Consider the following 27,020-nt stretch of genomic DNA (forward strand, 5'->3'; position numbering starts at 1 on the left):
TGTATACAAGCGTACTGCATATGTGCTGTGTGTTTATGCTCCAGGTGATGCGTCATCCGGATCACGTCTCCTCCTCTGTCTATCTGTGGGCACATCATGAGAAGATCGTAGTTATTGACCAATCAGTGGCCTTTGTGGGCGGTATTGACCTGGCGTACGGGCGCTGGGACGACAGAGAGCATCGGCTGACGGATGTGGGAAGCGTGACACGTTCAGATGAGAGCAGACTGAGAAAAGTACTCCATTTACACACAGCTGCATGTGGGGAATGAAGTATAACAATGCAAGCTGGCAACCTCTTAATTTTATTGAACTGAATTCCTATACACAAGTACTCAATCGCATTATGCTCTGCTGACCATAAAATATTTATTCTCTGTAACTCTCATACAGCATTACAGCTACAGAGCTGCTACCAGCAAGAAGTTTCATAACTTCCAACTTTCCAACTGCATTGACACTTTGGACTCCTCACATGATTTACATCATTGAGAATAAGTTTTTATGTGTTGGTAATACCTGTGATGACAGTTTCCACTTTGGAGAACGCCATTCAGACCAGAAAGCAAATGAAACCTTTTGAATTGTTCCACTTTTGGCTGGACAAAAAAAAAACAAAAAAAAAAAACAGATCGCAAATATCCACATAAAAGCAAATGTCTCTCTAGCTTGTGACTTCAACCTTTTCTTATAAACCTTATTTGGCTCTATTAAATATTAGCAACACCCCTAGGCAATGTAATGGAGCATGACTCAACAGCATCCATTAAAACTGCTGTGTCCATTATAACCTTATAGTTTAAGGTAACAAACAGCAGTTATAGATCCTTTTCATGTTCCTAGGCTAGCTCCACCAACACTCCATCCAGTAAGGACTTGTCCTCTGTTGATGGCGTCTCTCGGAGCAATGGACGAGGAACACCGCCCAGTGATCCAGCGGATTTACCTAAGCTGAAGGGAATTGGTCGCAACAGGATGGCTCGCTTCAGTCTGCGCACACTGAGGCACAAACACACTCTGCAGCATGTGGACAGTGTCAGCAGTGTTGACAGCGCAGGTATGTTAAGGCAGAGAAAAAAAAATCGTGCTTTGCTATTTTGGCAGTGAGATGCTCTGTTACGCCACCTCTCACGACAGTGGGGGTGTTTGTGTGGGTGAGAATGTGAATGTGAGTGAATGAGAGGCGCGTTGTAAAAGGTTTTACTTTCAAATGCAGTCGATATTTTAAAGGCTGTAGATTCATTTATTCTGTATATGTGCACATGTGTAGGGAGCGGTTCGGTACGAAGCCTGAAGACAGGTGTGGGAGAATTACAAGGAAACACTCGCTTTTGGCATGGAAAGGACTACTGCAACTTTGTGTACAAGGACTGGATCCAGCTGGAGAAACCTTTTGATGGTCGGTCACACACATGGACACACCCAGCAGTTTGATGGAAACATATAATCATCTGGAAAACTAAATAGAGTCAATCTGAGTCACATTGGCAACATTTGTTCCACTTTTTTCACTCAAACCCTCTCCACTAAAATATCTGACCTCACTGTACGTTATGTCTTCTTACTGTTTCAGCTGGTCTCGCTATTTATTTTTTATCACTGTATATTTCTCCATATTTTTGCAGCCATTCTTTTCGTTTACATTTTTAAGTCCTTAATCTAAAGAATCCTTTTTGGATCTGTTCCTCTTTTTGCAGACTTCATCGACAGGTACACCACTTCCAGAATGCCCTGGCATGACATTGCCTCAGTGGTTCATGGTAGAGCTGCCCGGGATGTGGCAAGACACTTTATTCAGCGTTGGAACTTCACTAAGGCACGCAGTGTACTTTGGCCAAAAACACAAAGAGTTGTAGAGCAGGAGCAAAGCTTAACATTTAACTTCTTTAACTGGGAATTGATAGCCACATTTTAGTGGTTTGTTAGTTAATAATTAAATACTTTAATTATTATTATAAGTTGTGGAAAGATGGTGTTAACTTCAAATCATGACTCACTTTCATAAAAAGCAGGATAAAACAGTAACCTCACTGAATCATAGGAGAGATGGAAAATATAATGTAATCCTCATCCTGGTGCTCAGGCTTTCCATGTCACCAACTTTTCCCCCCTGTTTATACTCTTTTCAAAAAAGAATGCTTCCTCCATAGAGACCGTATTTACCGTCTCCCGCCTAAATTCTCCACGTCTTTTCTGCAGATCATGAAGCCAAAGTATCGCTCCCTGTCTTATCCATTCCTGCTGCCTAAATCTCACTCCACTGCCAATGAGCTCAGATACCAAGTTCCTGAATGTGTTAATGCTAAAGTTCAGGTAAGGCAACATTTCAGGCATAAAAGAAAGCTTATTGTGAATGTCATATTTATATGAAGTACAAACTGAATAAAAAACAAGCCAAAACATGTACATAATGCAAACAAATGATAAAAAAAAATCAACTGTCTATGGGCCAGAAAGTTATATAACCACAAAGCTTGTCTTGCGGTTGATACTCAAGGGTTTTTACCCAAAAGGAACCGACCTCTGAGAGAAATTGTTGCCTAACATAAGAAGTGGACAAACAAACCATCATGACTCCATTACTTGTGTTTGTTTATGTCGTTTATTTTGTTAGCTATTTTTCTGAAGGGACATCTCTAAGAACATAATGTGCAAGCTTTCCATTTGTGTCTATTAGTATACATTTAACTTACTCATATGCTTAATTAGTTAACTTTAACTATATATTTTAACCATTAACAAAATATGTAAACTGTACTTGATCAGGAATATTGTGAGAACCACAGTTGGAAATCCCATTATTTTTCTTGCATGTAGTTCTCAGTTGCGGTCAGAAGTTTACAAACACATCATTGTCCATCATCATGGCTTTTAATGATTTCTTTGAACAGTTCCTTTTCCAGGGTGGAATTACTGTACAACATACATCTTCAATGACTTTAAAAAATTTTGGTTGCACAAGTTTGAATTTATTTTGGATTTTTGTAATTCCCACAGGGTTAAAAGTATACAAATAGGGCTGTTCGATATAACGATATAAAAACGTCTATCGTTTCATTTTATGCTATCGTTTGTTTCGTGGTGTCGCAAAATAAACTGTTTACGGCAATATTTTTTCATTATTTTGATAGTCACTGTAGTGGCTATATTAATTTCTTAAAGTTCTCACTTTCTCTTATATTCAATATAACCACACTACAGACAGACAAGCGTTTGTTTTTATGCGTTGTCGTTAGCAACAACGACGGTAAAACCACCGCGTGTCCGCTTGTTCCACATAAACCTTTCACAATAAAGCTCAAGATCCTGTTGAGACTTTTCAAAATAACCTGAATCACGTGAAAGATGCAGAGTGTTTACGGATGAGAAGCAAAAAAGAGCCGTCAGGTGCTAAAAAATAAACCTTAGATTCAAACGTTAGAACGGGCTTTTCCCCGCAGCACGCCGTGTAATAAATACTCACAAAGAAAACGGCGGCCGTTACAACTTATGTCTAAAAATGTTTCACGCATCAGTTAAAACACTCGACTCCAGGTACGCGACGCCCTGCTGGAAACACTTCACGCAAGTCGAGCTGACCGACATTCACAGAATTTATAGAAAATGTTAAATTTTTGTGATTTATATCGTTATCGGATGATAGATGTCTTAATATCGGGATATGAGATTTTGGTCATATCGCACAGCCCTATATACAAACAGACTCAAACATATGCATATATCCCCATTGACACTTCAGCAAGTTGCACCTCTACCAGACACTTGATAGCTCTCAATAAACTTTTGACATAATTCTGATGATATTTAAGTGGTCTTTTTGGCAGAATTGGTGCAGTCCCCCAAACAGATCTCTTGCCATTGTAGTCAAACAGCTCAATCTTTGTCTGCTCTGTCCATAAAACCAAAAAACTTTTCTCTAGAAGCCATTTGGCTTGTCCATGAGGGTAGCTGCAAATTTCAATTAAGCTTGAAGGTTTTGATTTTAAAGCAGGAGTTTCTTTCTCGGTTGGCAGCCTCTCAGTATATAACCATGCAAAACTTGCCACCATTTTCCAGTTCATGGCAGTCTTGGTGGTTCCTCAACATCCTAACAAATTTTTCTCTCATCTAGACAGATTGGGTGTTCTTCCAAATGGCAAAATGGAGACACATCAGAATAACATGTGCAATTGTTTGAAATGATGTTCTAAGAATCTTTGTTTAGAAATGGCTCTTAGAGACCTTCCCAACTTCTGTAAATCTGCAATTTTTACAAGCCCATGACATCCACGGCTATGATTAGTGTGTGTAAACTTCTAAACACAACTGTATGCGTGAAACATTAAATGAATCAACACACACATTTGTACTCTGTGTCTGTATTAAAGGTGTTACGGTCATCTGCAGACTGGTCGGCAGGCATAAAATACCACGAGGAGTCCATCCACAATGCCTACATCCAAGTCATCGCCAAGAGCAAGCACTACATCTACATAGAGGTAAAACAACAGAGAGAGTCAGATATAAAAATAAAAGAGAAATACCGCATTTTGAAGCTTTTATCAACTTTTATTTATTTTATCATCAATCACTTTGATGCAAAACAACACATGATGATAAGAAAGCCAGTCTCTTCTGAAATGTGTTAATATTCCCAGTACAGAGATGACTCCTTTTATTATATGTCAGCCAAAATGCTTTCTCACATCGTGAAATTAAAGTTATTAAGTCAGAAACATAAAACTATAATTATTTGAGGGGGAATCAAAACCTGGGAGCTATAACTGTTGTTGCTTTTGCACTTTGGGTTTGTGTCATTCCTCCCTTTCTTTTCTCTGTCTCACTCAGAATCAGTTTTTCATTAGTTGTGCTGACAACAGGACGGTCTACAACAAGATTGGAGACGCCATCATTGAAAGGATCATCAGGGCACACAAGTACTTCCCTTTACTGAAGCAGCTTGTTTGTTTAAGAAGTGGTTTTGATTGTACTAGGGTGGCTGTAGCTCAGGTGGTAGAGCAGGTCATCTACTGATCGGAAGGTTGGTGGTGATGCATCCATCGGAGTATGAATGTGTGTGAATGTTAGCTATAAAGCACTTAGAAAAATGTGCTTGTGTGAATGGGTGAATGCACAAGTTGTGTAAAGCGCTTTGAGTGCTCAGATGAGTAGAAAAGCGCTATATAAGAACCAGTCCATTTACTGTAATGAAGATGTAAAATGTAATGCATATGCTTCTGGGCCTAAGTCTACAAATTATGTATGTTTGCGTACAGAGAGCGTAAGAAATACCGTGTGTATGTGGTCACCCCTCTGCTGCCTGGGTTTGAGGGAGACATCACCACTGGTGGAGGGAATGCCATCCAGGCTGTCATGCACTTTAACTACAGGTAGATCACATGACTTTTTCAGAAGAATTGAATGTTGTATTGAACTTTGTATTGAACTTATTGAAAGAGGAAGGGGGAAGGGAAATGAGAAAGCACATCACAAAACTAGAATTTTCTCATGTGACGTTTACATGCGCTGTGGTGAGATTTAATCTCTTGTCCCCTCAGAACCATGATCAGAGGAGAGTACTCTATCATCTCCCAGTTGAAAAAGGAGAGTAAGTTGAGAGATAAGCTATAAAATTAAGTATTCTGAGACCTGACAAACTTCTGATATTCATTCAGATTCACCCGCCGCCTTAATATTATCTAAATTATACTTTTGATCTCTTCTATTTCCCAGTGGGCGATCAGTGGATGAACTACATCTCCTTTGCTGGACTTCGGACTCATGCTGAGCTAGCGGGACGCCTCGTCACAGAGCTCATCTACGTCCACAGCAAGATGCTCATCGCTGACGACAATACAGTCATCATTGGTTAGTCTTTCTCTCATCTCACCTTCTGTCACTTTCGCTTCTTATGCTGTTTTCACCAGCTACTATTTGAAGAAACTGGCTTCTTTGGCTCGACACCATCAAAATGTGATAATGCTAAAAATCTGGTTCTATTTCCTCGTTTTATCACCATGTGGATGGCTTATAAATTTGCATAATAATGCTGTTGTGTCAATGTGTGTGGAGTGGTACGTTGCTCTGTTGTGCCACCTGCTGGTGTATAAAGTGCAGCTCACCCTTTCGACAAAAGGAAAAGGACTTCATGTCTTCTTATTAATATTCCTCTTCTTTTCTCTCTTTAAATCTGTTCTCTTGTATATACAAATCAATGTAAATAAGGTGAAAAGTTATTGTTGATGACAGTATATGTAAATCAGTCCCTAGCAGGATACTGCCACTTTGAATCTGTCAAAATAATAAAAAAACAGGGTCACATACCAACAGCAGAAGTTAGCTCAAGTCATAGACTACATTTAACCAGCTCTGGGTGTCTGTTGCAGGCTCTGCGAACATCAATGACAGAAGTATGCTGGGTAAACGTGACAGCGAGGTGGCAGTGATCGTTGAAGACTCCGAAAAGGTTCCCTCAGTAATGGATGGAGAGGAGTATGAAGCTGGGCATTACGCTCTTCAACTGCGCCTCGAATGCTTCAGGTGCTTGTCTGTTTGTATGTGTGTGTGAGATAGCAAGACAACGTTAAAAGCACATTGCTATTTTGTGATATGTTGTTATTTTTTAAGTGCTTGACATTTTATATATTGAAATTTTTGTTTATCATGCCGAAAATCCCACTACATGCTTACATGTAAATAACAGCTAATGTACATGTGGCTTTGAAACAATAAAGAAAGAAAGAATGCAAAAGAAATACACTCACCAGCTGCCTTGTCAGGAACACATTGCTAGTACTGGGATGGACTCAATTTCGCCTTAGAGTTGACATAGATTTAACAAGGTGCTGGGTGTATTAATCATGGATTTTGGTCTATATTAATATGATCACATCACACAGTTTTTCCAGAATTGTTTTTTAATCCTATTCCAATCCCATAGGATTGAGATCTGGTAACCGTGGAAGCCATTTGAGTATAATTAAGTCAGTTTGAAATGATTTCAGCTTTGTGACATGGGGAACGGTCTTCATGGAAGCCGTCAGGCTCAGTGAAACACTGCCCAGTTTATACTACGGGGCACAAAGAGGGGCACGGAAATATCACACAGATAACTACACTACCAGTAGTTGTTTGAGTTGTTAATAGAAGGCAAGATGAATCAATTTTGGTGAGCCTGTGCGAACTGTAGCCCATCTGTTTCAAGGTTTGATGTGTTGTGTGTGTTCAGAGATGCTCTTCTAGATACCTTGGTTATAACTAGTGGTTATTTGAGTTGCCTGAGAGATGGTTGCCTTGCTATCAGCTTGAAATAGTCTTGCCTTACTCCTCTGACCTCTGGCATGTACAGCCCCAGAGAACTGCCAGTCAGCTGTATATTTTCGCTTTTTTAGATCATTCTCTGTAAGCCCTAGATGTGGTTTTATGGAATAATCCCAGTAGATTAGCAACATCTGAAATACTCAGAACAGCCTGGCTGGTGCCAACAACCAACCCACTTTTAAAGTCACATAAATGACCTTTCTTCCCTTTCTGATGTTAATTTTGAGCTTCAGCAGGCTTACATGCCTAAATACAAAGTGTTGCTGCCCTGTGACTGCCCAATTAGATATTTGCGATAATAAGCAGTTCAGTAGATTGACCCTACAAAGTGGCTGATAAGTACTTTTTTTTTTTTTATGCCCGATGATTTCTGTAATCACTAAAACATTTTCTCTATCTGTCTTTCCCTTCTGAACAGAACTATCCTTGGAGGACACTCTGACACCAGCATTGACCTTTCTGACCCCATCAGTGACCGTTTCTACAAGGAGGTGTGGATGACAACAGCTGGCCGCAACGCCACCATTTACGAGAAGGTAGAGTGACCGTTAAAATTTCACATGTGGAAACAAAACTTTCAGTTTAGTGAATGGCAGGTAATCATTTTGAGTTTGTGCCTTTAAGAAAGAGATAATTCAGAGATAAACCATGTTTTAAACTCAGCACAGACCATATTTTAGCTAAAGTTTTATCTGAACACAGCACTACCTTGGCCCATTTTGTAACTGCCCACGAGTTTGTCTTTCACTCTGAGAGAAACTCGTGGACAGAACAGTTAACTATAATCTCACGGTCCACTCAGATAGACTGCCACAAACCTAGACTTAAGTTAATGAGGCATATGTTTGGTTGCAGGTGTTTCGCTGCCTTCCTTCATCCCTTGTTAGAAATATGTCGGAGTTGGAGCAGTACCAGTCCAAGCCAGGTTTGGCCCAGACTGATCTTGCCCGAGCTCAGGAGGAGCTGCGCAAAATCCGTGGCTTCCTAGTGCAATTTCCTCTGGACTTCCTGTCTGAGCAAAATCTCATGCCCTCTGTTGGGACAAAGGAAGCCATGGTTCCAACTGAGATCTGGACATGAAGGGTTTCAGCCCATTACCCACAAAATGAAATGGACTGCTCCTTGAGAAGACCTCTTGTGGGAAGCCTCTGGGTGGTTTTTCACAGTTTAATGATGATAAATGTTCAGTACTGGAGTCGCAAGAGATCACTTCTGAATAATAGATTTCTGAGATGAAAGTCAGATTAAAACGTTCTCTTTTTGCTTGATACGATTGCTGAGCAATGACAAATCTCTCAGATCTATTGCTACTGGAAAACACTAGACAGTAGTTATAGCATGTTAGTGTTTGGATGTATTATGTGAAGAAGACGGGCATCTATGATAGCAGTGTGACTGCATTCAATATGTGGATAGACAACATGAAGACTGGGGTTTGGGAATCACTTTATCTTGAATTCTAGATGCTTAGACCTTTGAACTGTGCAAAAGGCTCATAAGATGGCAAAAGCTTGTATGGGACCATGATGATGAAGTCTATAACCAATTTATGACACTAACAGATATTCAGCTCTGTTTAGAAATCACAAAATCTAAACATTAGATGGTAAAATGTGATTAACTGAGTTCGTTATGTATGCCCGTAACATGCATTAGTGCCATGTATGCTGTTTATGAGCTCACGGAAGAGTTGTCTGTTAAGTATGTGCTGCTTTTGATAAATTATTTAAATTTACAAGCATGTAATCTCAGAGGTGTTTTGAAGATTTTGTTTGTGTAAGAAATTGAAGTTATGCTTGGTCTTTACTTTGTTGCCAACTGCACAGAGACAATGTTACCGTTTCGAGAGCAGTGCACAGTTTACTAACTATGCTGAAATCTGATTGCCATGATGCTTGTACCAATCGCACCTCTGAGGAAAAAAAAAACAAAACTTCATCACTGACATTTTATTTGTTGTTGAAGATGTTTTGTGACCTGTTAAAATGATTCGAGTGGCTTTTTAAGACAATCGGCGTACCCATTGGGAAGAGAAATTTCTTCTTTGTTCAGCAGATGGCGCTAGCTTCCTAAAAATCAGTTTCAAAATTAGAAAATAAGATCTCCAGGATCTTTAAGGTCCTCTTGGTAAATGTATTTTGAACATTGTAACATAAAACCCACAAAACTACAGCAATTATGTTTGTCATTAAGCATGCAGATGAAGCTGGATGTAAAGCTTTCGTATGAAGTCAGGCTTTGAAATTGCTTCGTTCCAGCTTCTGTGTAGTTCCAGATTGAAAACAGCATTTCAAAGTCTTTATTTTTTTGTTTTGTTTTTATTGTAATGTAACAGTTCAGAGTAAAATGACCTTTTCTCGAGATACTTGCGATAGGTGATCCGCGAGCAGTTTATATATTTTGTAAATGTAAAAGTATGGACTCGTGTTACCCAGTTTGTTTTAATTTTCAATATTTTCCATATTGTCTTGTTTGAGCATCACCATCCCCTAAATGTGAAGATAAATAACCACTTCTTTAGAAACGAATCACACAGTCGTAATTATGACACATTGGAGTCACAAGGTATTTTACAAATCAACCATATAATTACTTTGACCTGGCATTGAGCTCCAGTTTTGTCATGAAAAGGCAGAGCCCTTTGTCTACCCAATGTGTGAATCATTGCCATTTATGTAAGAGAAAATGACTGGGACCACAAAATTGGCAGATGTAAAATAAAGTGCTTAAAACACTTTTACTTTTTTAACTGTTTTGAATTTGACATTATCGTCTGCCCTGTTTATTATTTATGTCTTTTAAAGAATCGAGCATTCTTTAAGATTTATTTTTAAATGTATGTCACGTTCACACTGATGATTTTGGACTTTTTTCTTTTTCATACCCACCTTGAAGCTGTTGTTTCTGTAAACTCTCTGGACCTCTTGCCTTCATTCAGTTTATGTACAATAACCTTTTTGTACAGTTAAAGATTTCCGATATCTATTTGTTCATTTGAAACTATGGAATTAAAATGACTAACAAATATGCATATCTTTGGACTTTTTGTTTCCTTTTTACATGAAAGTAGACACAGCTGTGAAACTTGATCATTTCTAAGATATATGGCTTGACAGACCAGCTTCAATAATAGGCTCCTGCATAATAAGTTTTCAACTATGAACAAACAGGTAGGTTCTTCTTGCATAAGAAATAAGAACTGTTGAACCTGTTAACTCCCAGAAAACAGCTCCTGCATGGTCGAACAATGTGAGCAAACTTTTATTTCTTTTCTCATGAAACAGTGAAATCAGCAGCATTTGCAATATGGAAAGTAAATCAATATGTTTAATTAACTTTGTGAACAAAAGTTGGGTGCAAAAGCTAGGCTGAAGGACATCTTATATTATTTGGGAATTTGGTAGGAGAGACTATACTGTTGTATAAAAGACCCACTGTGTTTATGAACCAAACATTAAAATTTATATGGAGAATTACAAATTGCAAACATATATAGTGGAAAGTGGAGAATAATATGCTAAACGAATGTTTGTTTGTTTTTTAATTGTGAAAAATCACAGGAGCGTTGGCCACTTGTACATGTGTGCAATCAGCTCTGCTATAGCAAAAGAAGTACTAACAAACCCAAACGAGGGAATTTCATAGGAAACACATAAGGAGCAAAAAAGAAACCGCAAAACATAAAGAGCATAAATGCTAAAGGCTTAGTTTTTTTTTTGTCCTTTCATTTGAAGGCAGTTGATTACATAACGCTCCTCCCTTCTCTGGAAAATGACACTCCATAAAACTCAGGAGGCCTGATTCAGTAGAATGTCGTTGGCTGCATGTTATGGCATGTGCAGTGGCGGTCCTAGCCTGTTAGGCGCCCTGGGCGAACACCCCCTCTGCCCCCCCCCCCCACACACACACACATGAAGAGGGAGAGAGTATGCATAGTATGCAAACAGCTACTAAACAGACATCATACTTCGACATACAATGAGAACAGGACAAATCAACAATTGACACTGGCTAATTAATATTATATTACTGTATATATTGTTTGGAGTTTAGTCTGTTACTGTTATTATTTTTACCATTTCTTCTTGGAGGAACTGTAACCCACATAATTTCCTTAGGGATTAAGAAAGTATCCTGATTCTTAATGTTTTAGGATACATGACCTGCCATTATCCAATGACACATCTGCTTACCTGTGTCTTTTGCTCGTTCCTCCTTGTAGGAGCCATAATTAAATGTATTGAATTTTAAGGATCACTGGGTTTTTATTTGTTTGGTTGCTATGGTGATGTGTAACGGGAGTCACGTGGGTGCTAGCGGTGACTTTAAGAGGGCGTTGTCAGTCTGTCATTCACTGGTTTGATTTTGACAGAGAGGAGGGCTGGGTAGCATAGTTTTTGTTGACCGCAGCACAACGAGTTTCCCCTTGTTGAATTAGAGCCTGTGATGTTTTAAGAGTTTGAATCGCGAGCCGATCACATTGCTCTGTAAACTTTTCAAGCACTTTAATAAACAAGCAAGCAATTCCACCTCTGGCATTACTGCGTAAAGTTGACAGCGCGTCAGGCAAATAGGCAGGCTCCATCCCCGGCCTCTAGCGACTGTGGAAGTCGCTACACTCCTCTTCTTTTCTCTTTTTTAAAATTTTAAAAACGGGTTGTGTGTGAGACTTTAAATAAACAAAATATAAAATATACATTTTAAATTGTTATTGATCCCTTTACCCCGAGTCCTAAAGTGTATATATATTTTTTTTCTCTTAAATATTTATTGTTTGTTTTCTTGCACTGCTGTAACTGGAGCCTCGTCGTCTCGTCTCTCTATATACTGGACTGTATGTAGCGGAGATGACAATAAAGTTTACTTTGACTTCAGCAGCAAGCAGGCGCACCGAGGGCTCTCGCGCTCACTTTTCGTGTATAGAATTTCGAAAAAACATCGGTGCAAATTATAAGTCTGTATCATGATGTCTGGTGTTTTCGTGTTTGTTGTTTGTTTTTATTTTTGTTTTATTTTGAGAGTTGGTAATTTTTGCTGCTCCAGCCAGCCAGAGAATCCCCCATCGCCCCGCCCTCTCCTCCCTGTGCCGCAAGCAGCAGGCGCACCTCGCAAACGGAGGGCGCCCTTACTCCCATGGGCGATAGAAAATCGATCGGTGCCTATGCCATTCCCAATATGGGCTCGCATGATGTCGGGGCAGCATGAGTACAAGCAATTTTTTTTTTTTTACCGATGCCCGTGATGCCGCCCCCCACCACGATGCCGCCCCGGGCAACTGCCCGTGTCGCCCGTATCTAAAACCGCTACTGGGCATGTGAGATGGCCTAGTTGCTTGCTGGTTTAGAAACATAAGGGATATAAAGCTACCTGATCGGGAATTTAGTTTATGTGTCATTAAGAATTCTCTTAAGAATAATAATAATAAGGATAACAGCCCTCTTTCCTTGTTCTTCGTTCTTATTTTTGTTTGCACTTTATGGAAAAATAACATACACGTCAAACCCAAATAAACTTTCTTCCTTAGAAATCTCTTCAGTTAAGGGCATGATGAAAACCCTGAAAAGGAAGTTCCTTTCACAGGTATGTCAGTGTGGAATTTTGTGGTTTGATGTCTTGATGTTTCCATCTGTTTTCTACTGGCATGCAGCAGAGTCCTCCTTTGGGACAGCCTCGCTTAGCCTCTATCAGGTCGACCTATTCTAATATTTGTTTAAAACAACTGCTGAATACACATTTTTATAAGCTTTCCCTTAATTTCCCTCTTTGCTTTGGGCTATACTTTAAAACTATTTGCGTGTATGGAAGTGTGTATGTTGGAATGAATTTCTGACCGTACTGTTGATTTAGTGTCCATTAATGTGTCTGTATGTTTGAACAGGCATACTTAACTTTAATCTGTGGCTTCTACTGACACTGTGAAGCACTTTGTAGAAAAGTACTATACAAATAATAATAATAATAATAATAATAATAATAATAATAATAATTATTATTATTATTATTATTATTATTATTATTATTATTATTATTATTATTATTATTATCAGTAGTAGTATCGTTGTTGTTGTCGTTGTTTTTTTAAATAATTGATTAATAAATAAATCATTCACTGTGTTTTTCTTGTCTCTTGCTTGCCCTCAGGCAAATTCAGGGGAACCTAGAGTTGGATACAGAGACCAGAGAGGTTTCGTATTGTCTTTGGTGGAATGAGAATGTTATTCGTTGTTTATCATGTTTCCACAGATTTATGAAAACGCTTCAGGCATTTCGGGAAAAGGGTTGCAAGGTAACAGGAAACCTGATAAACAGACACCAGTTCACTTGCTGTGTGTGTTTACATTTGATGGATTCAATAATTATCTGTGTTTGTGTGTGTGTTGTGCCGGGTTACATTTAGTCTTCTTATACCTTGTGATTAAAATATACCGATTTTCTGAAAAAAATAAAGAAAGAAAGACAATATACATAGTTGTTCTATTTAATCAAAAGTACACAGGGAAATATAAGCAAAAATCAGAAAGTATTTCTTCACTCAATTACTTTTCTTTTCTTTCTTTTTTTTTGTACAAGGAAATTGCTATTAAACATGAGGAAGAAAAAAGTTTGGAAGTCCTCGCTGCCTCAGTAAACCCCGCCCGGTAACAGGCGTGGTTTGCTGAGGAAAAGCGGCTCCCACCTCCCTCCTTCTCTATATTTACTGGCTGGCTGTCACAGCAGCTTCTGTACCAGAAACAAATCAGTCTCCGTATTGCTTCACCTTACTCTGTATGGTCTACATCCCGCAGACATGGACTTCCAAGTGTTGATGTACACGGTGCTATCGCTTTCTATCATCCACGCGTTTGCGCTCTAGCTGTGCGCTCCAGGCCCGAGGAGCGTCCAGCTGCTGACGAGAAAGGGACTGATAATATTTTCTCATCCATTGACACATCACTGTGTAAAAGAGAGGGGGAATAGTAGAGACCTAGCAGCAGAGGAGACCACACAGTCGTGACAGCTAAGACCGTTCCTGGATATCGGACAACAGACAGTCGCTTTTTTGTGTCCTCCATCATGGCGAGTGACTCTCCAGCACGGAGCCTGGACGAAATCGACCTATCTACTTTGAGAGTAAGATTAATTTACGTTTAATTTCTGTTAAAGAAAAAAAAAAGAAAAAGTGTGTGTGTGTGCGTGTCGGTGTGTAAGAAAATTGATGTGTGCACTCGCGCGTTCCTCCTTCTCTTGCACCTGACAGTGCTCCCTGAATAACAACCGGCACAGAGCAGAGGAGGCTGCAAAAGGCGGATGTGCGGGAGACGGGCCGCCACAGTGTGTCAAATTATAGATCAAATTATATATAGACATTAACTAACATTACAGCTGGCTCGCACATCTGAAGGCTTATCTTCATTCAAGTCAGTTACAGGAAGGTCGGTGTTGTGTGTGATGCTGAATTGAGGTTGAGGCTGTGATTTTGCTGACCTGGATAGGGGGTGTTGTGTATCTTCTTTCAGTGGGCCAGCCTATTATAGCCTCATCAGAATTGATTCAGAGTGGAATTTAACCTATTTCTACCACACTCTGCTGATTCTCTTGGCTTGTAAGAACACGACAGAAACTGCTTTTAAGTCAAACTCATATTCATCCAGATTTCCTCTCTCTTGCTGTTCATCATGGTATTTACTCAGTGTGTGTGTGTGCGTGTGTGTGTGCAAGAGACAGAGGCAAGTGTGCCAACCTACCTGTAGTCACTGTAACCTACTCAAAGTCACAACTGAAGCCTTGCATGCTGCAATAGCCAGTTCTTTTGTTCATCCAGTATGTGCTGTAAACCATAATACACACACACGCACACACACATGTGCACACAAACAGACAGGCATACACAAACAGCCTGTGTTTATGTGCGCAGACCCGTATTCTCACTTCATTGGGCAGTACGTGTGTTTCTAATGTGTAGGTGTCTGCCAAGCTGATAGTCAACTGCATAAAGCAGTAAGGGATGCTTCAGCTAAAGACCCGTTTGCCGCTTTGAGAAACAAAACCACATCCCTCTTGCTTTGTCTCTCTCACACAGCGCAGTTGTCGTCTGTTTGTGCCCACATGCCATTTTTGTCTCCGGTTCTGTCTTTGCTGGTCTCTTGCTTGCTTCATGGTTTCTCGCCTATTTGTTTCTGCTCCACTAACACCAACTCATCCATCTACCTCCATTCCATTTCTTTTCTATCAATTTCATCACCTGTTTTTCTATCACCTTGACTATCTGACTGAGTGAATGTACCTCCCTGTCTCTCTGCCAGTCGCTCTGTCTCCTAGCATTATGTCTCTGCGCCCACCTCCTTGCACTGCTTGAAAGAAGAATAACATTTCCAAGGAATTGTGAATCAAGTGCTTAGGAAAATAAGTGCTACTTTTCAGGTTTACGCCTAGCAAAATTTTATCAGCGGGACGAGCTCTATTAAAGACAGAATGGAAAGAGAAATCTGAAAGAAGAAGAGGAGGAGTAGAACAAAACAGACAGAGAAACACTGAAAGAGGAATGAGGAGGCAAGTGGGAGTTCAGCCATGGATGCCTTATTTTTTAGGAGGCAGGATTTCAAGTGTCTGTCACTGTGACTTAGAGGCAGCTTACAAGGACGTGCAAACACATTCAGATGCTCATGTTTGCCTCTATACTTCATAGAAGTGCATTTAGGAGTATGGGAATATGTAATTATGTCAAATGATTACTACTATGTTAAAAGTAGTGATGATTTCACAACACTAGGAGCCTTAAGGGTTTTTGACAAGAGCAGTAGGTTTCGTTAGAGTTTCGTTAGACTCAAAGCTAAGATTCTATTATTATTGTTATTATTATTTTATTTTATTTATTTTTTCCTATGTTAGATATTTCATTTGATGAAGTGGTGCAGCTCTAAAAAAAGTTTTCATATTTTTCATAAAAATAGTACTTGAGTCAAAAGATGGAAGTGGACAAAATAGAAGAGAAAAATTAGAATAGAGATTTCCTACCACCATAATGCTACATTAAGGGAAGCCAAAACTTTTATTTTAATATTTTTTCCCCAACACTATACTCCACCTATTTCCTTTGTAATATTATGTTGTGAATGTCTTCTGTGATTTCCTCCGTAACCAAGTTACACAACCTGAACAACATGTTTTACAAGCTGAAATAAACAATGATTTCCAGAGAAGTCTTAAACACACCAAGGTTTGTCCGTTCAAGATGTACGAACAATACCTATCTTCCCGAGCAATACACACATGCGCGCACACACACATAGACAGACACACACATGGTCTAAGATGAATTTACAGTCATCCACTGCTGGACTGGCTAGACAGGAAGTAGGTCAGCTGGCTCTGACGAGGTGGGGAGGGTTGAGTGGGGGCTTATAAATACTGGGCTTGGTGAAGATGGTGGGGCATTGTGTTTTAGTCTATATGAGTGTATGGTTGGGGGGGTGGGGGGCTGTTCCAGGGCTAGAGCTTCCTTATAGGCACAAGGAGCATCACACAGACACACACACTTACAAGAGACAGACAGAATTGAGTGGGAAGTAAAGTGGAAAAAGAAGTGGCTTTTCATGTTTGCTGCCTCTGCATTTTTTCCTCTCTTGCTTTGTTTTCATATGCCTTGTCAGGTCTCCGCAACATCTGCTGGTGTGACACATAAACCCTGCGGCACCTGCATAGATGCATCATGTTTTATTTTAGTGGGGAAGGCCAGACTTACTAGAGGCATTCACAGAAATGTTGCTGCTGTGGCCCATCCTACCATGACCCACAATAACCATAAAAAAAATCATACAAGGTTGAATACTTTAAAAATTCTTTAAATACAGACAGTGGTTTTTATGCAAAGTGATGCAAACACACACAGGTCAGAGGCGTCAGAAGCACAAGCTCATCTAGTCAGCTGACGAGAGCAACAGATGGCAAACCAGCAGGAAGTCCAGCCAGAGTAATACACACACAGACACACACACCGCACACTAATACTGGCAGTAGACTAATGTGCTGTGCTGGGAGTCAGGTGTGAAAGCTGAGATGAAAGAGAGAAAAGGTGAAGGGATGAAGGGATAGTGACATGGTCAGAGAAAGACTAAGAGAAAACGCAGAGGGAGAAAGCTGGATTGAAGATGAAGGCAGCTTAGAGAGATTTACAGGAACATTGAGAGACAGTGAGAGAACCCAAGAAGGGAAGAAGAAAATGACAAGAGGGCTGAGCTCGGGGTAAAGGTGGAGATGTGACCAGTGACTAAAGCAGTTCAAGGCAAAGACCCATCTCTAGAGCCTCTCCCTCCCTCTCAATCCCTGTTGCCCAGTAAGGCCACATTCCTCTGCCCCTCACTATGGACTCCATAGTAACGGGGCCACAGCAGTGCCCAAGGCTTACACAGAGCTTATTCATGAATAGTCTATATACTGTATGGCAGACTGTCACTGAGAAATGCCCCTCTCCCTCCCACCCTCCCTTCCACTGTGCCTGCCTGCTTCTAGTTGACCTATTTTTTCCCCCTCAAGTCACTAATGGAGTTAGATTAAAGCTTTAATTCCCTGCCATAAGTATTAAAATGTATAAGTAGTTGTGGTCTGCATGCACGTTTTACTTATTTAAGCCCTCCAGTGTAGCTTTTATTATTATTATAGTTAATTAATTATTTATAACATACCATAATATATTTGTAAGCATCTATAAGGATGGATGGGCACATTTTAATTATTGTACTTTATTATATTAGATCTATAAAAACCATCCCTTATGATATGATACCCGAAAGAGTTGTTGTAAACAGTTAGTGCCTTTAAGTATTTTAGTGTTGTAAACTATGCATTGCACATTTTGTGTGTGTTTATGAATGATTAAAAATCCTTTAAAAATGTAATAATCAGTATATAAAACTATGATATCAAATTAATAAATGCTGGTATTTTGCTTCTTGCAACTTGCTAGCTCATTTCAGAAAAAAAGTAAGTGAGCCAAGAAAAGATGTAGGAAAGGATTCCTTGGCAAACCTCACATGAGTAGTTTGTTGTGTGTAAGCACTGACCACACTGTCTGCTTTCTAAACGACTTCTTAGAAGTGCTTGACAAAAACCAAATGCAGACTGTATAAAAAAGATGCACGTAGCCACCTTGATGTCCTCCGTGAACCAGGAGTTTGTAAACTCCTGGTTCGCATTATGAATGGCAAACATCATGAAAAACATCAAGAGTTCCAGTTCCATGACTTAAAACAGTCAAAGTGCAACATATCTAAAGCGTTCTATTCCAGCATGTTTGAAAGTATGCGCTGCACCACATACTAGCTTCCTTTTTCACCCCTCTCATTCAGTGACGCACAAGTGCACACTTACACTTGATCCGAAGTGTTTGAAGGAATCATGTGCATGCAGACAAGTCCATAATAGGAGTGATCCCTCCATTGTGTCGCACTCACATTTTGCAGGGCAGCAAGGAAAGAAAAATGTATTGAAATGACAGAGGGATGTAGAAAAGCAATTCATGCAGAAGGGGAGGAGTGATGGGCAAATGGGGATAGGGAAAGGTGTGAGATTGCAAGTTGGCAGAATCGGGCAGCGAGAGGTTCTGTTGCATCGCAGAACAAACCCTGCAGCGTGTACCCTCTTCAGTGGCCTGTTAATCTGTGATTAGACGTGGACTCCTGCTAATGTACTGTACATGTCTGGGTGAGATGTACTGGGAATTGGGCTACAACGACATCTCCTTGTAAAAACAAGCAGTGTTGAGCTGTGTTGTTAAGTGTAAGTGGTTTTATAAGAGGCAAAGCTGGCCCCAGCATGACTCCTGTCATCCTCTTAGAGTCCCTAATTCAATCCACCTCACCTTTGAAAATCACTTTCTACAAAAATGCACTAACTGCACTCACCTGGTCACTGGCTAATGCACAGAAAGATATACTACACACATACAATAGGTAAATATGAGCTTGGCAAAAATCTTGATCTTGGTGAGTGTAAAAAGTAACATTTTGAGTTTAACTTTTACTGCATAAAACTTTTACTGTGATATAATGCTAAAGTACTGTTGTGCGATACAAAACTATACATAAGCCATGTTATAGTAACTCAGGGTGCCTTGGGATTATTTGATAAGTTTTAAGCACAATATGGATGTACTGTCAGCTTATATGGTATACACATTTTGGCCATCTGGAGTCAACCCCTTGAGCTCTTTGTCGCAATCCTCAACACTTTCTAGAGGAATTTTGCGGTATAGGGGTGTGGGCTGCATATTGGGCCAGTAGTATTGCCATGTGGGTTTTTTCTTAGTTTACAGTTGTATCATGAAAGATTCAAATAATTGCCAGAAGAATCCAAAAGTTCAAAACACAGCATTGCAACAGGATGATCAATAGCATTCACATCAACTGCCAGTTGTCTTAGTCATGTGGTTTGTTAGTTTGACCCACATCACATTACACGTAACGTTATACATAGCAAGTTTAGCAATTGTTGATGTGAAAATAGAGATTTGTGCAGTTTTAATTTTATTTCCTCCGCTTTCGTTGCAAAGATTGCACAACTCACTGCTGGGTCTGGTTGAAATAATCGTAACTGTTATGACTATGAACACACTTCAAAGTCTTACTTTTTAGCAGCAGGGATGTACAATAAATATACGCTAAAAGACCTGAAAGAATTTGTTATTTTCTGATAAGCCAATTTTTTTAAACAAATAATTTGAGAAGTGGTTTTGTAAATCATCATCTTAATCAGAATAGTCATAGCTTATCTTCTCAGATGTGATGATTTAACCTTAATAGACCTTCTGTCTTTCTCTGCTATATTATAAATATATGACTCTAAACTTTACATTGAATAAGCTGTCTGCTGTTGTCTGCAGGTCTGTCATTCACAAAGATAAAGATAGCTGGTAAAATGTAGCGTAATTGGGATGTAGATGCAAACTGATTCACTAAACCTGAAGAATAATTGTTTGTGTCACCGTGTAAATGTGCTGTCACAGATTAGATTTCCAGCATCTGCAGGGATTATTTTCAATTATCTTTTCTCGGGACTCTAATGTTCACTTATTGTACTGCTGTTTTTGTGTGTTAAATGTGTTGCCTCTGTCTTAATTTTATTTTTCATTTTTCCTCTCCACTTTTAATTTGAATTCACATGTCACTTGTGCATATTTTAGTATGTGTAAACTGTTTAAGTATGTAACTGTGTTGTGAGATTGATATGAATACTAATGTTTGGAGCTGAACTCATAAGAGAAATCAGAACTAAGTAAAATCTCATACAAAGACCTTAGTGACTACTCTCTAGTATCCTGCAATGTGATCTTTAGATTTAGTATTGGTTTAATTCATAACATAGCTGATATATGGCTGATACAATGAACAAAGAGACACAGCATTAGAGAGTAAAAGTGGCTTTGGTTAGACTAGGCATTGAGGTGTGGTTTTGTCAAAGGAATTCACATACCTCAAATGCATCAAAATGTGTCAGGCAACAAAGCATTGAGTGATACTTCTCAAGAAGGGTGAGTCTACTTTGTAAGTCACAGTTGATTCGTTATTAATAGCTCTACTGAAAATCTTTAATTACCTTGTTTACACATGGACTTCTCAGCCTTGTAATCCGCTGGAGCAAGCAATATATATTTAAGAGTCAGCTGCATTTCTTATGGCCTTTGCATGCAACTTGTTCTGATCAGATTGATTATGTTTCCATGTGTATTCAGCCATGCTTAGATCACCTGATAGGGATTTTATGTGAGTAATTTGCTCTGGTTTTAACATTATTTTTAAGGTTAGAGCTAGGATTAGCTTTTGGTTAGATAGGAGTTAAAGTTAGGAATGTAGTGGAGAGAATTAAGGTTAGGCTGTAGAATGAAAGAATGAATGCAGTCAGTAAAAGTCCTCACACATGTCGTAAAGTGGCTTTCACAAGGGCTGCAGGCCTGCTCTTAAAAATCCATTATTAATGGACTCTGCTGCTCATGGGCCAATATTCTCTGTCTGGAGCAAAAGAGACAAGCCATTACTGTATTCATCCCTTGTACCAAAAGTTAATACAATGTACTTGTGACTAGAGCCTGTCTGATATAGGATTTTTAAGACTTTAAAAATCTGCTATTACATATAACGGCCGATATGTTTTTTTCTGTAATGTTTGTTATGTGTAGTTATTGAATTGCTCATTACTTTTTACATTTTAATTTGTCAGCTGTTATAAATACTGATAGTGATAGATTTGCAGATAGCTATTGGGCAATAAAATCATCGCTGACAATTGGTCAGTTTGCTGTTACCTACATTAACTTATTAGAAAAGCTGTATGAAGTACAGTAAAGGTTATCGGTGACCAGTCAGTGTCATGCTTCTATCATGTTGCAACGGCTTATAGAAAATAAAGGAAGTTGTGTTCTTTTGTGGCTTTGAAAAATTCTTAGAGAAGCGTCTGAATTGGAATAAAGCTAAGTACGAAAAAAAAACCTGCACCGTCATCAGACAGAAGCCTCTGCTCAAAAGTTGTCTGTGGGTGTCTTTACATCTGTTGGTGGATCCTCATTCTTCTTTCTCTGAGCACTTTTTTTTTAATGTATCACAAGCTATTTTTAATGTACTGTTATTCAGCAGCTTTATAGAGACGCACAGCATGATTAATTGGCCACCAGTGGGGTCATATGGCTGTCATGTGACCATGGCAAAGACTCAGCAGGAAAACAAAATGGAAAAAAAAAACCCCAAAACAAAACAAGGAAGTAGGCCGAATTGTTTCAGTTACAGGGAACTCCAACCCACAGACGCACAGACGCAGATGCAGTCTGAGGTGGCCACGTGCCAAGAGCTGATTCTGCAAGTGGCCTCTAAAATATGAATGATATTGTACTATATTTTTGTGGGTAAGCCTAAAGATATGTATGAACTGAAGCATCAAAAAGCTGCTTTTTTCTAGCCACAGAACTCATCCTGTGTGCATTCAGGAGTCTCGTGCATGCCTGTGTAATGTGCCTTCCAGTGCCTGTGTTTCAGCATTGCCTTTGTACCTATATGCATTTTCTTTTCTTTTTTTTTTTTTTTTTTTTTTTGCACGTGAACGTTTCTGTTGTGTGTAAACAAAAAAGGAAACGAGAAGGCATCCTTCGATAAATCTCGAGACAGACTGTCAGAACTTTGTTTGCAGCTCTGAGAGTTGATTCACACAGCTGTCAAACACACACACGGAGATGCACACACAGAAGTAGTGAGAGATAAAGAAAGTAAACGGTGAAATAATCTACCTCTATAAGCTGGCAACACCGGTCACATGCACACTCAGAATGCCCATGTTAGCACTGTTAAAAGCAACTAGCAGTCTCTCTCTAACTTTCTCTCTTTCACGTGCACAAGCATTTACTTAGACATACACTCATCATTTTGTGCCCACTCATACTTGTTAGAACATTTGAACACTATCCCTGTGTAGGAGTGTGCTATTGGCACAGTGTGTGTGTTTTTGTGTGCATGTAGTTTTGAGAGTGTGAGAGAGCTAGACAGCGGGAGGATGTACTTGAGACAGAAAGTGAGAGAATGAGTTTTGCGATGTGTGCGCGTGCGTTTGTGTACGAGGAAAAGCGCATGTGTGTGTGCTGGCGTCTGCAGAACACAACGGAGTGGTGAAAAACGACAGAAAACAGGAAGAAGGGAACAAGAAAAGCGCAAGGCCCTGTCTTCAGAAACAGCTGACAGGTTGACAGGTCTGCTGAGACCAACAGAAACAAACATATGGAGACAGAGTGAGAGAGACAAAGGGAGGGATGGGGAAAGGCAGAGACACTGAGAAGGAAGAGGGGGAAGTTGAGACAGAAGAACAGAAGAAGGAGAAAATGCACTTTAGAAGTCTTAACATGGATGCAAGATTTATGCAAACCCCTTAAAATAGGCTATAGCGTTACCTGTTTAACATCAGAGGAAAATCTTTTTTTTATCTGTGGCATGTGGTTCACTAGCACTGTGGTAGCGCACGTGTCAAGCCAGCAAAGTTAGCTGCAAGTTCAATTGAAAATTCACAGACATGATATGAATGTGAAGTGCAAACAGTGAGAAAGAGAAAGTACGTGATAAAAAAAATAGATGAACTGCTAATGCAAGACGGAAGTGATAAGGTTAGAAAAGAGGGACAAGGATGCAAATAGAATACATGTGTGGCTGTTCACAATAGAAATAAAAAAAGATGTATTATTGAGAGGGGAATTGTCTGTGAGAAAGGAGTATTGTGTAAAACTCTCTGTTCTTTAGGTTTGTATGAGTCCCAGTGTAGATCTACATAATAGTGCAGTTTATTTTTGGTGAATCAGCAATGAAATAAGCCTTTAGCTTTGCCCCCAGTTGAAGAATCACATTTTTAAACATCTTCTTTTGCTCTAAAAGAAGAATGGAATATAAAAAACGGATCAAAGATTTATTTGAATACCCAGTAGAGTTGGCTGTAACATACTGTAATCCACATTCCAGTGAGCTGGTAATGACATTTTCAAAAGTGGGAACTATCATTGTAAGATTACATGGTTTATTGTGTTGTCATCATGAACATGTCGAGTGAATAAAACCTCAAGAATAGCTCCAGCGTTCTGGTTGAGGACAGTTGATGTATTGATGAATGATGGCCACATTTATCAAACTTGTGAATGACAGCGGCGGGGAGAAAAGCTGGTAAAGCTGGTAAAAGGACCTCAGTGTTTCTGGAACTCTGAACCTCATTCACTGTTGGAATGAGAGCAAAGTGCAGATAAAAGAGTGAGACAGACATAGATGGACTTCAGCTGGTTGGAAAACAGAAGCTGGAGGAGCAGAGAGAGTGTGAAAGAGACAGGGAGAAAGAAAGAGAGAGAAGGAAGGAGAGGGTAAATGCCAGCTATTGTTGGAATGCCGTAGCAACGTGCAGCAGAAAGGAAGGGGGAGGTGTGTGTGTGTGTGTGTGTGTGCACAGGGTCAGTGGGTTTTATGCTCAGTTCAAGCTGCTCCTTTTCAAAGATGCGTTGAGTTGTGTTGGCAACCTAGCGACTGTGGGCTTAAATTATTAGCTAGTCTGGATGCATGCCTAAAGCAATCCAGCACTGCATTTCAGAATAGTGTATCAACACTCTGGGATCTTTACTGAGACATTACTGCTCATTTAAACTACTTGCACTGTTTAGAATACATGTCCACTGTTGTAATATGGATTAAAAGACTCAACGCTGCATGCAACATCAACATGCTAGCATGCTCAGAATTACAGTATGTTGATGTTAAGTAGATATAGTTTGTCTGTTAGCATGCTAACATTTATCACTGAGCAATAAACACAACATGAAGCTAAGGCTGGAGAGAATGTAATCCCTTTTTTTGATGATGGCGCTGGATGTAAAGTTACTTAAACCCCCATATCACCGCTCATTTGCTTCTCTTTAGACTCATCTCTGATCACCATCTGATTAAAATTTCTAGACAATTCATCTGGCAGCTGTGAAGCTGTCTCTTCCTGTACCTAAGACTTAGACCAGCTGAAGGCTTTTCTGTGCAAACATATGCCATACCTTATTGCATTCAAACAATCTGAGTTTGTTTTTAAGGTTATGCAGAGCTGAGTGTCTGTATTCTAACCATTCTACTGTCTTTTCTTTGATTTTACAGGATCCCGTCGGCATCTTTGAGCTGGTTGAGCTGGTGGGAAATGGCACATATGGGCAGGTGTACAAGGTGAGACTTATATACACTAAGAATGTCGTTCTGATAGCACGCGCCTCATTCTTATCAGTTTTTTATTTAGCCTCTGCAAGTAGCTCGCGTGAAACAAAGAAAGACAATGTAAATGAAGGAGCATAATACAGGAGATAAAAGAAACCCCACAGCTGTGGTGAAACTGTAGATGTGTAAAAGTACGATAACCTGCTAATTTTTCTTGTCCCTTTAAATAACACTTTACTCTCTTTACTGTTTTTAGACCTCTCATATCTCAGCAATGCTTTAACCTTTTGAGGTTTTTCTGGGACACAGGAAGTACTCGTGCTAAGTCGGTCTGCATTTGTGACATCACTGTGGTTTGTGCTTTTTGTTGTCAGATGGGCTCAGCTGTTTCCCGCAGTTATTTAAACAGAATCTCTCAGTCCATGTCACCGTCTGAGCTTCCTCTTCTCTTCATGACAGCCTGTCGTTCTCTGTTCCTTGCTTCCTTTTCCTGATTCTGCTGCTTTATTTTGCCTCTCTGCAGGATAGGGAAGCAGCCTGTGTCACTCTGTTTAATGACCCCTAGTTGGAATAAATATGTTTAAATATATGGACCGATAAAACATGTGGACAGCCTCTGACTCTGAAAGCCTTCAGTGCATGTATTTTGTGTGCTTGAGGACGTGTCTAATGAACCAGAGACTTAAGGTCAGGTGGTGATGGAGAGGAGCCTATTTAACCAAATGAAAGGTCAGACAAAGGTCAGACATGCTTATCCACATATGTGTGTGTGGTTGTTTGTAAGAGCCAGAAAGGACGAAAAACATAGAAATAATAATAACCAGTAGAATCTTTATTTTTTTAGTCTACAAATAAATAAATAATAATAATAAAAATATTGTTTGAAACTTCAAGTCCATGTTGGTCTTAAACTTTTTCAGTCACTTGACCAAGAAATTTTCCATGACACACACACACACACACACACACACACACACACACACACACACACACACACATGCCGCTTTCCCCCCTCTGATACACATTTACCTCACACAATGTGAGTGCTTTGTTAAGGCTATACTTTACAGTCCCACTCACCTGTATTTATTTAACAATTAAGCTGATTTGATAAATTAGCTTATTTTGTGGCTAAAAAAAGAATCACAGGCTCAGTGCCAGGCTGGAATATTATGATTAGGAAAACGGGCTTGCTAGCCATTCCTCTTTGTTACTGTATGGAAGTGGGGGAATGCAAATTTAATGACAAATGGCTTGAGAATAATGGTTACTCTTGGTGGTAAAAGTATGTGCCTGGAAATGCTTACAAAGCAAACTGTGCTGCGTGTTGAAAACTGTAACAATGGGATCAAATTTAGGATGATAATGAGGTTTGAAGTGTTTCTCTTCTCAGAATGGTAATTGGCTGTTGGGCTTTCCAGTTTCTTTTTTCATATGTGATATGAATCCTCATATATTTCGATTTTGGACAGCCAGTTTAATTTTAATGAAAAAAATTAAGGCCTATCTGTCATAATAGCTGTATAAAAGGGACAAACATAGCAGAAAAAAAGATTCAACTTCAAATATCATCCTGTTCAGTGCTCTATAAATACAGCTTAAACTAGGAAAGATCAGTCTCATACACAGAGATAAGCAGCAGAGTCACTTGAGCAAAAATGTCATCTATTTTAAATTTCTCACACAGCTGAGGTTCCTCTTTCAGGCAGGCTGCCTGGAAGAGGATCAACGTTTTTTGAGCAGGTGAACCTCTGACTCGCTGAGATGATAAACTGACCTTCAGCCTGGCGGGTATTAGTGAAGTGGAATTGCTCTGGCTCGTTCTGAATCATTTTAAACACTTGTTATATGAGAAAAATAACACAGGACAATATCATTCTTTAGAGCTGTGGTATCTCCGTTCTGCATCAGTGAATCCTTGTCAGCGTGCTGTGCAGTTTGCCTTTTTTTTCGCTCAGATGAAAAGAGCAGAAGAAGATAAGAGTCAGACAGACTGCAAAAATGATTTGACTCTTCGTTTTGATTCCCAAAATAGATTCAAGTTGC

The 27,020-nt window shown here is 39.5% G+C and overlaps 2 protein-coding genes across 14 annotated transcripts in view; both read left to right on the forward strand.

Annotated features, from left to right (window-relative positions):
• The window catches only part of pld1a (phospholipase D1a), a 31,090-nt gene extending 20,764 nt beyond the window's left edge, over positions 1-10,326 (forward strand). Inside the window, exons 14-26 of the mRNA XM_085143561.1 lie at positions 45-236; positions 844-1,057; positions 1,271-1,399; positions 1,698-1,816; positions 2,200-2,313; positions 4,368-4,478; positions 4,828-4,916; positions 5,256-5,369; positions 5,538-5,587; positions 5,713-5,847; positions 6,366-6,519; positions 7,718-7,835; positions 8,155-10,326. Of these exons, the coding sequence (XP_084999687.1) occupies positions 45-236; positions 844-1,057; positions 1,271-1,399; positions 1,698-1,816; positions 2,200-2,313; positions 4,368-4,478; positions 4,828-4,916; positions 5,256-5,369; positions 5,538-5,587; positions 5,713-5,847; positions 6,366-6,519; positions 7,718-7,835; positions 8,155-8,379 (1,764 nt within the window). The 3' untranslated portion in view covers positions 8,380-10,326. The remainder of the gene's footprint in view (positions 1-44; positions 237-843; positions 1,058-1,270; positions 1,400-1,697; positions 1,817-2,199; positions 2,314-4,367; positions 4,479-4,827; positions 4,917-5,255; positions 5,370-5,537; positions 5,588-5,712; positions 5,848-6,365; positions 6,520-7,717; positions 7,836-8,154) is intronic.
• Positions 10,327-13,975: 3,649 nt separating this feature from the next.
• The window catches only part of LOC146496069 (TRAF2 and NCK-interacting protein kinase-like), a 58,251-nt gene continuing 45,206 nt past the window's right edge, over positions 13,976-27,020 (forward strand). For 6 of the 13 annotated variants that reach the window (XM_085142977.1, XM_085142980.1, XM_085142982.1 and 3 more), the window contains exons 1-2: positions 13,977-14,409; positions 24,921-24,986. In XM_085142977.1, coding sequence (XP_084999103.1) covers positions 14,353-14,409; positions 24,921-24,986 — 123 coding nt within the window. In that variant the 5' untranslated portion in view covers positions 13,977-14,352. Of the gene's footprint in view, positions 14,410-24,920; positions 24,987-27,020 lie in introns of all 13 variants that reach the window. The other 7 variants (XM_085142972.1, XM_085142973.1, XM_085142974.1 and 4 more) reach the window with 2 other exon arrangements.

Source organism: Neolamprologus multifasciatus, chromosome 19, assembly GCF_963576455.1.
Source record: "Neolamprologus multifasciatus chromosome 19, fNeoMul1.2, whole genome shotgun sequence".
In the NCBI taxonomy this organism is placed as follows: domain Eukaryota; kingdom Metazoa; phylum Chordata; class Actinopteri; order Cichliformes; family Cichlidae; genus Neolamprologus; species Neolamprologus multifasciatus.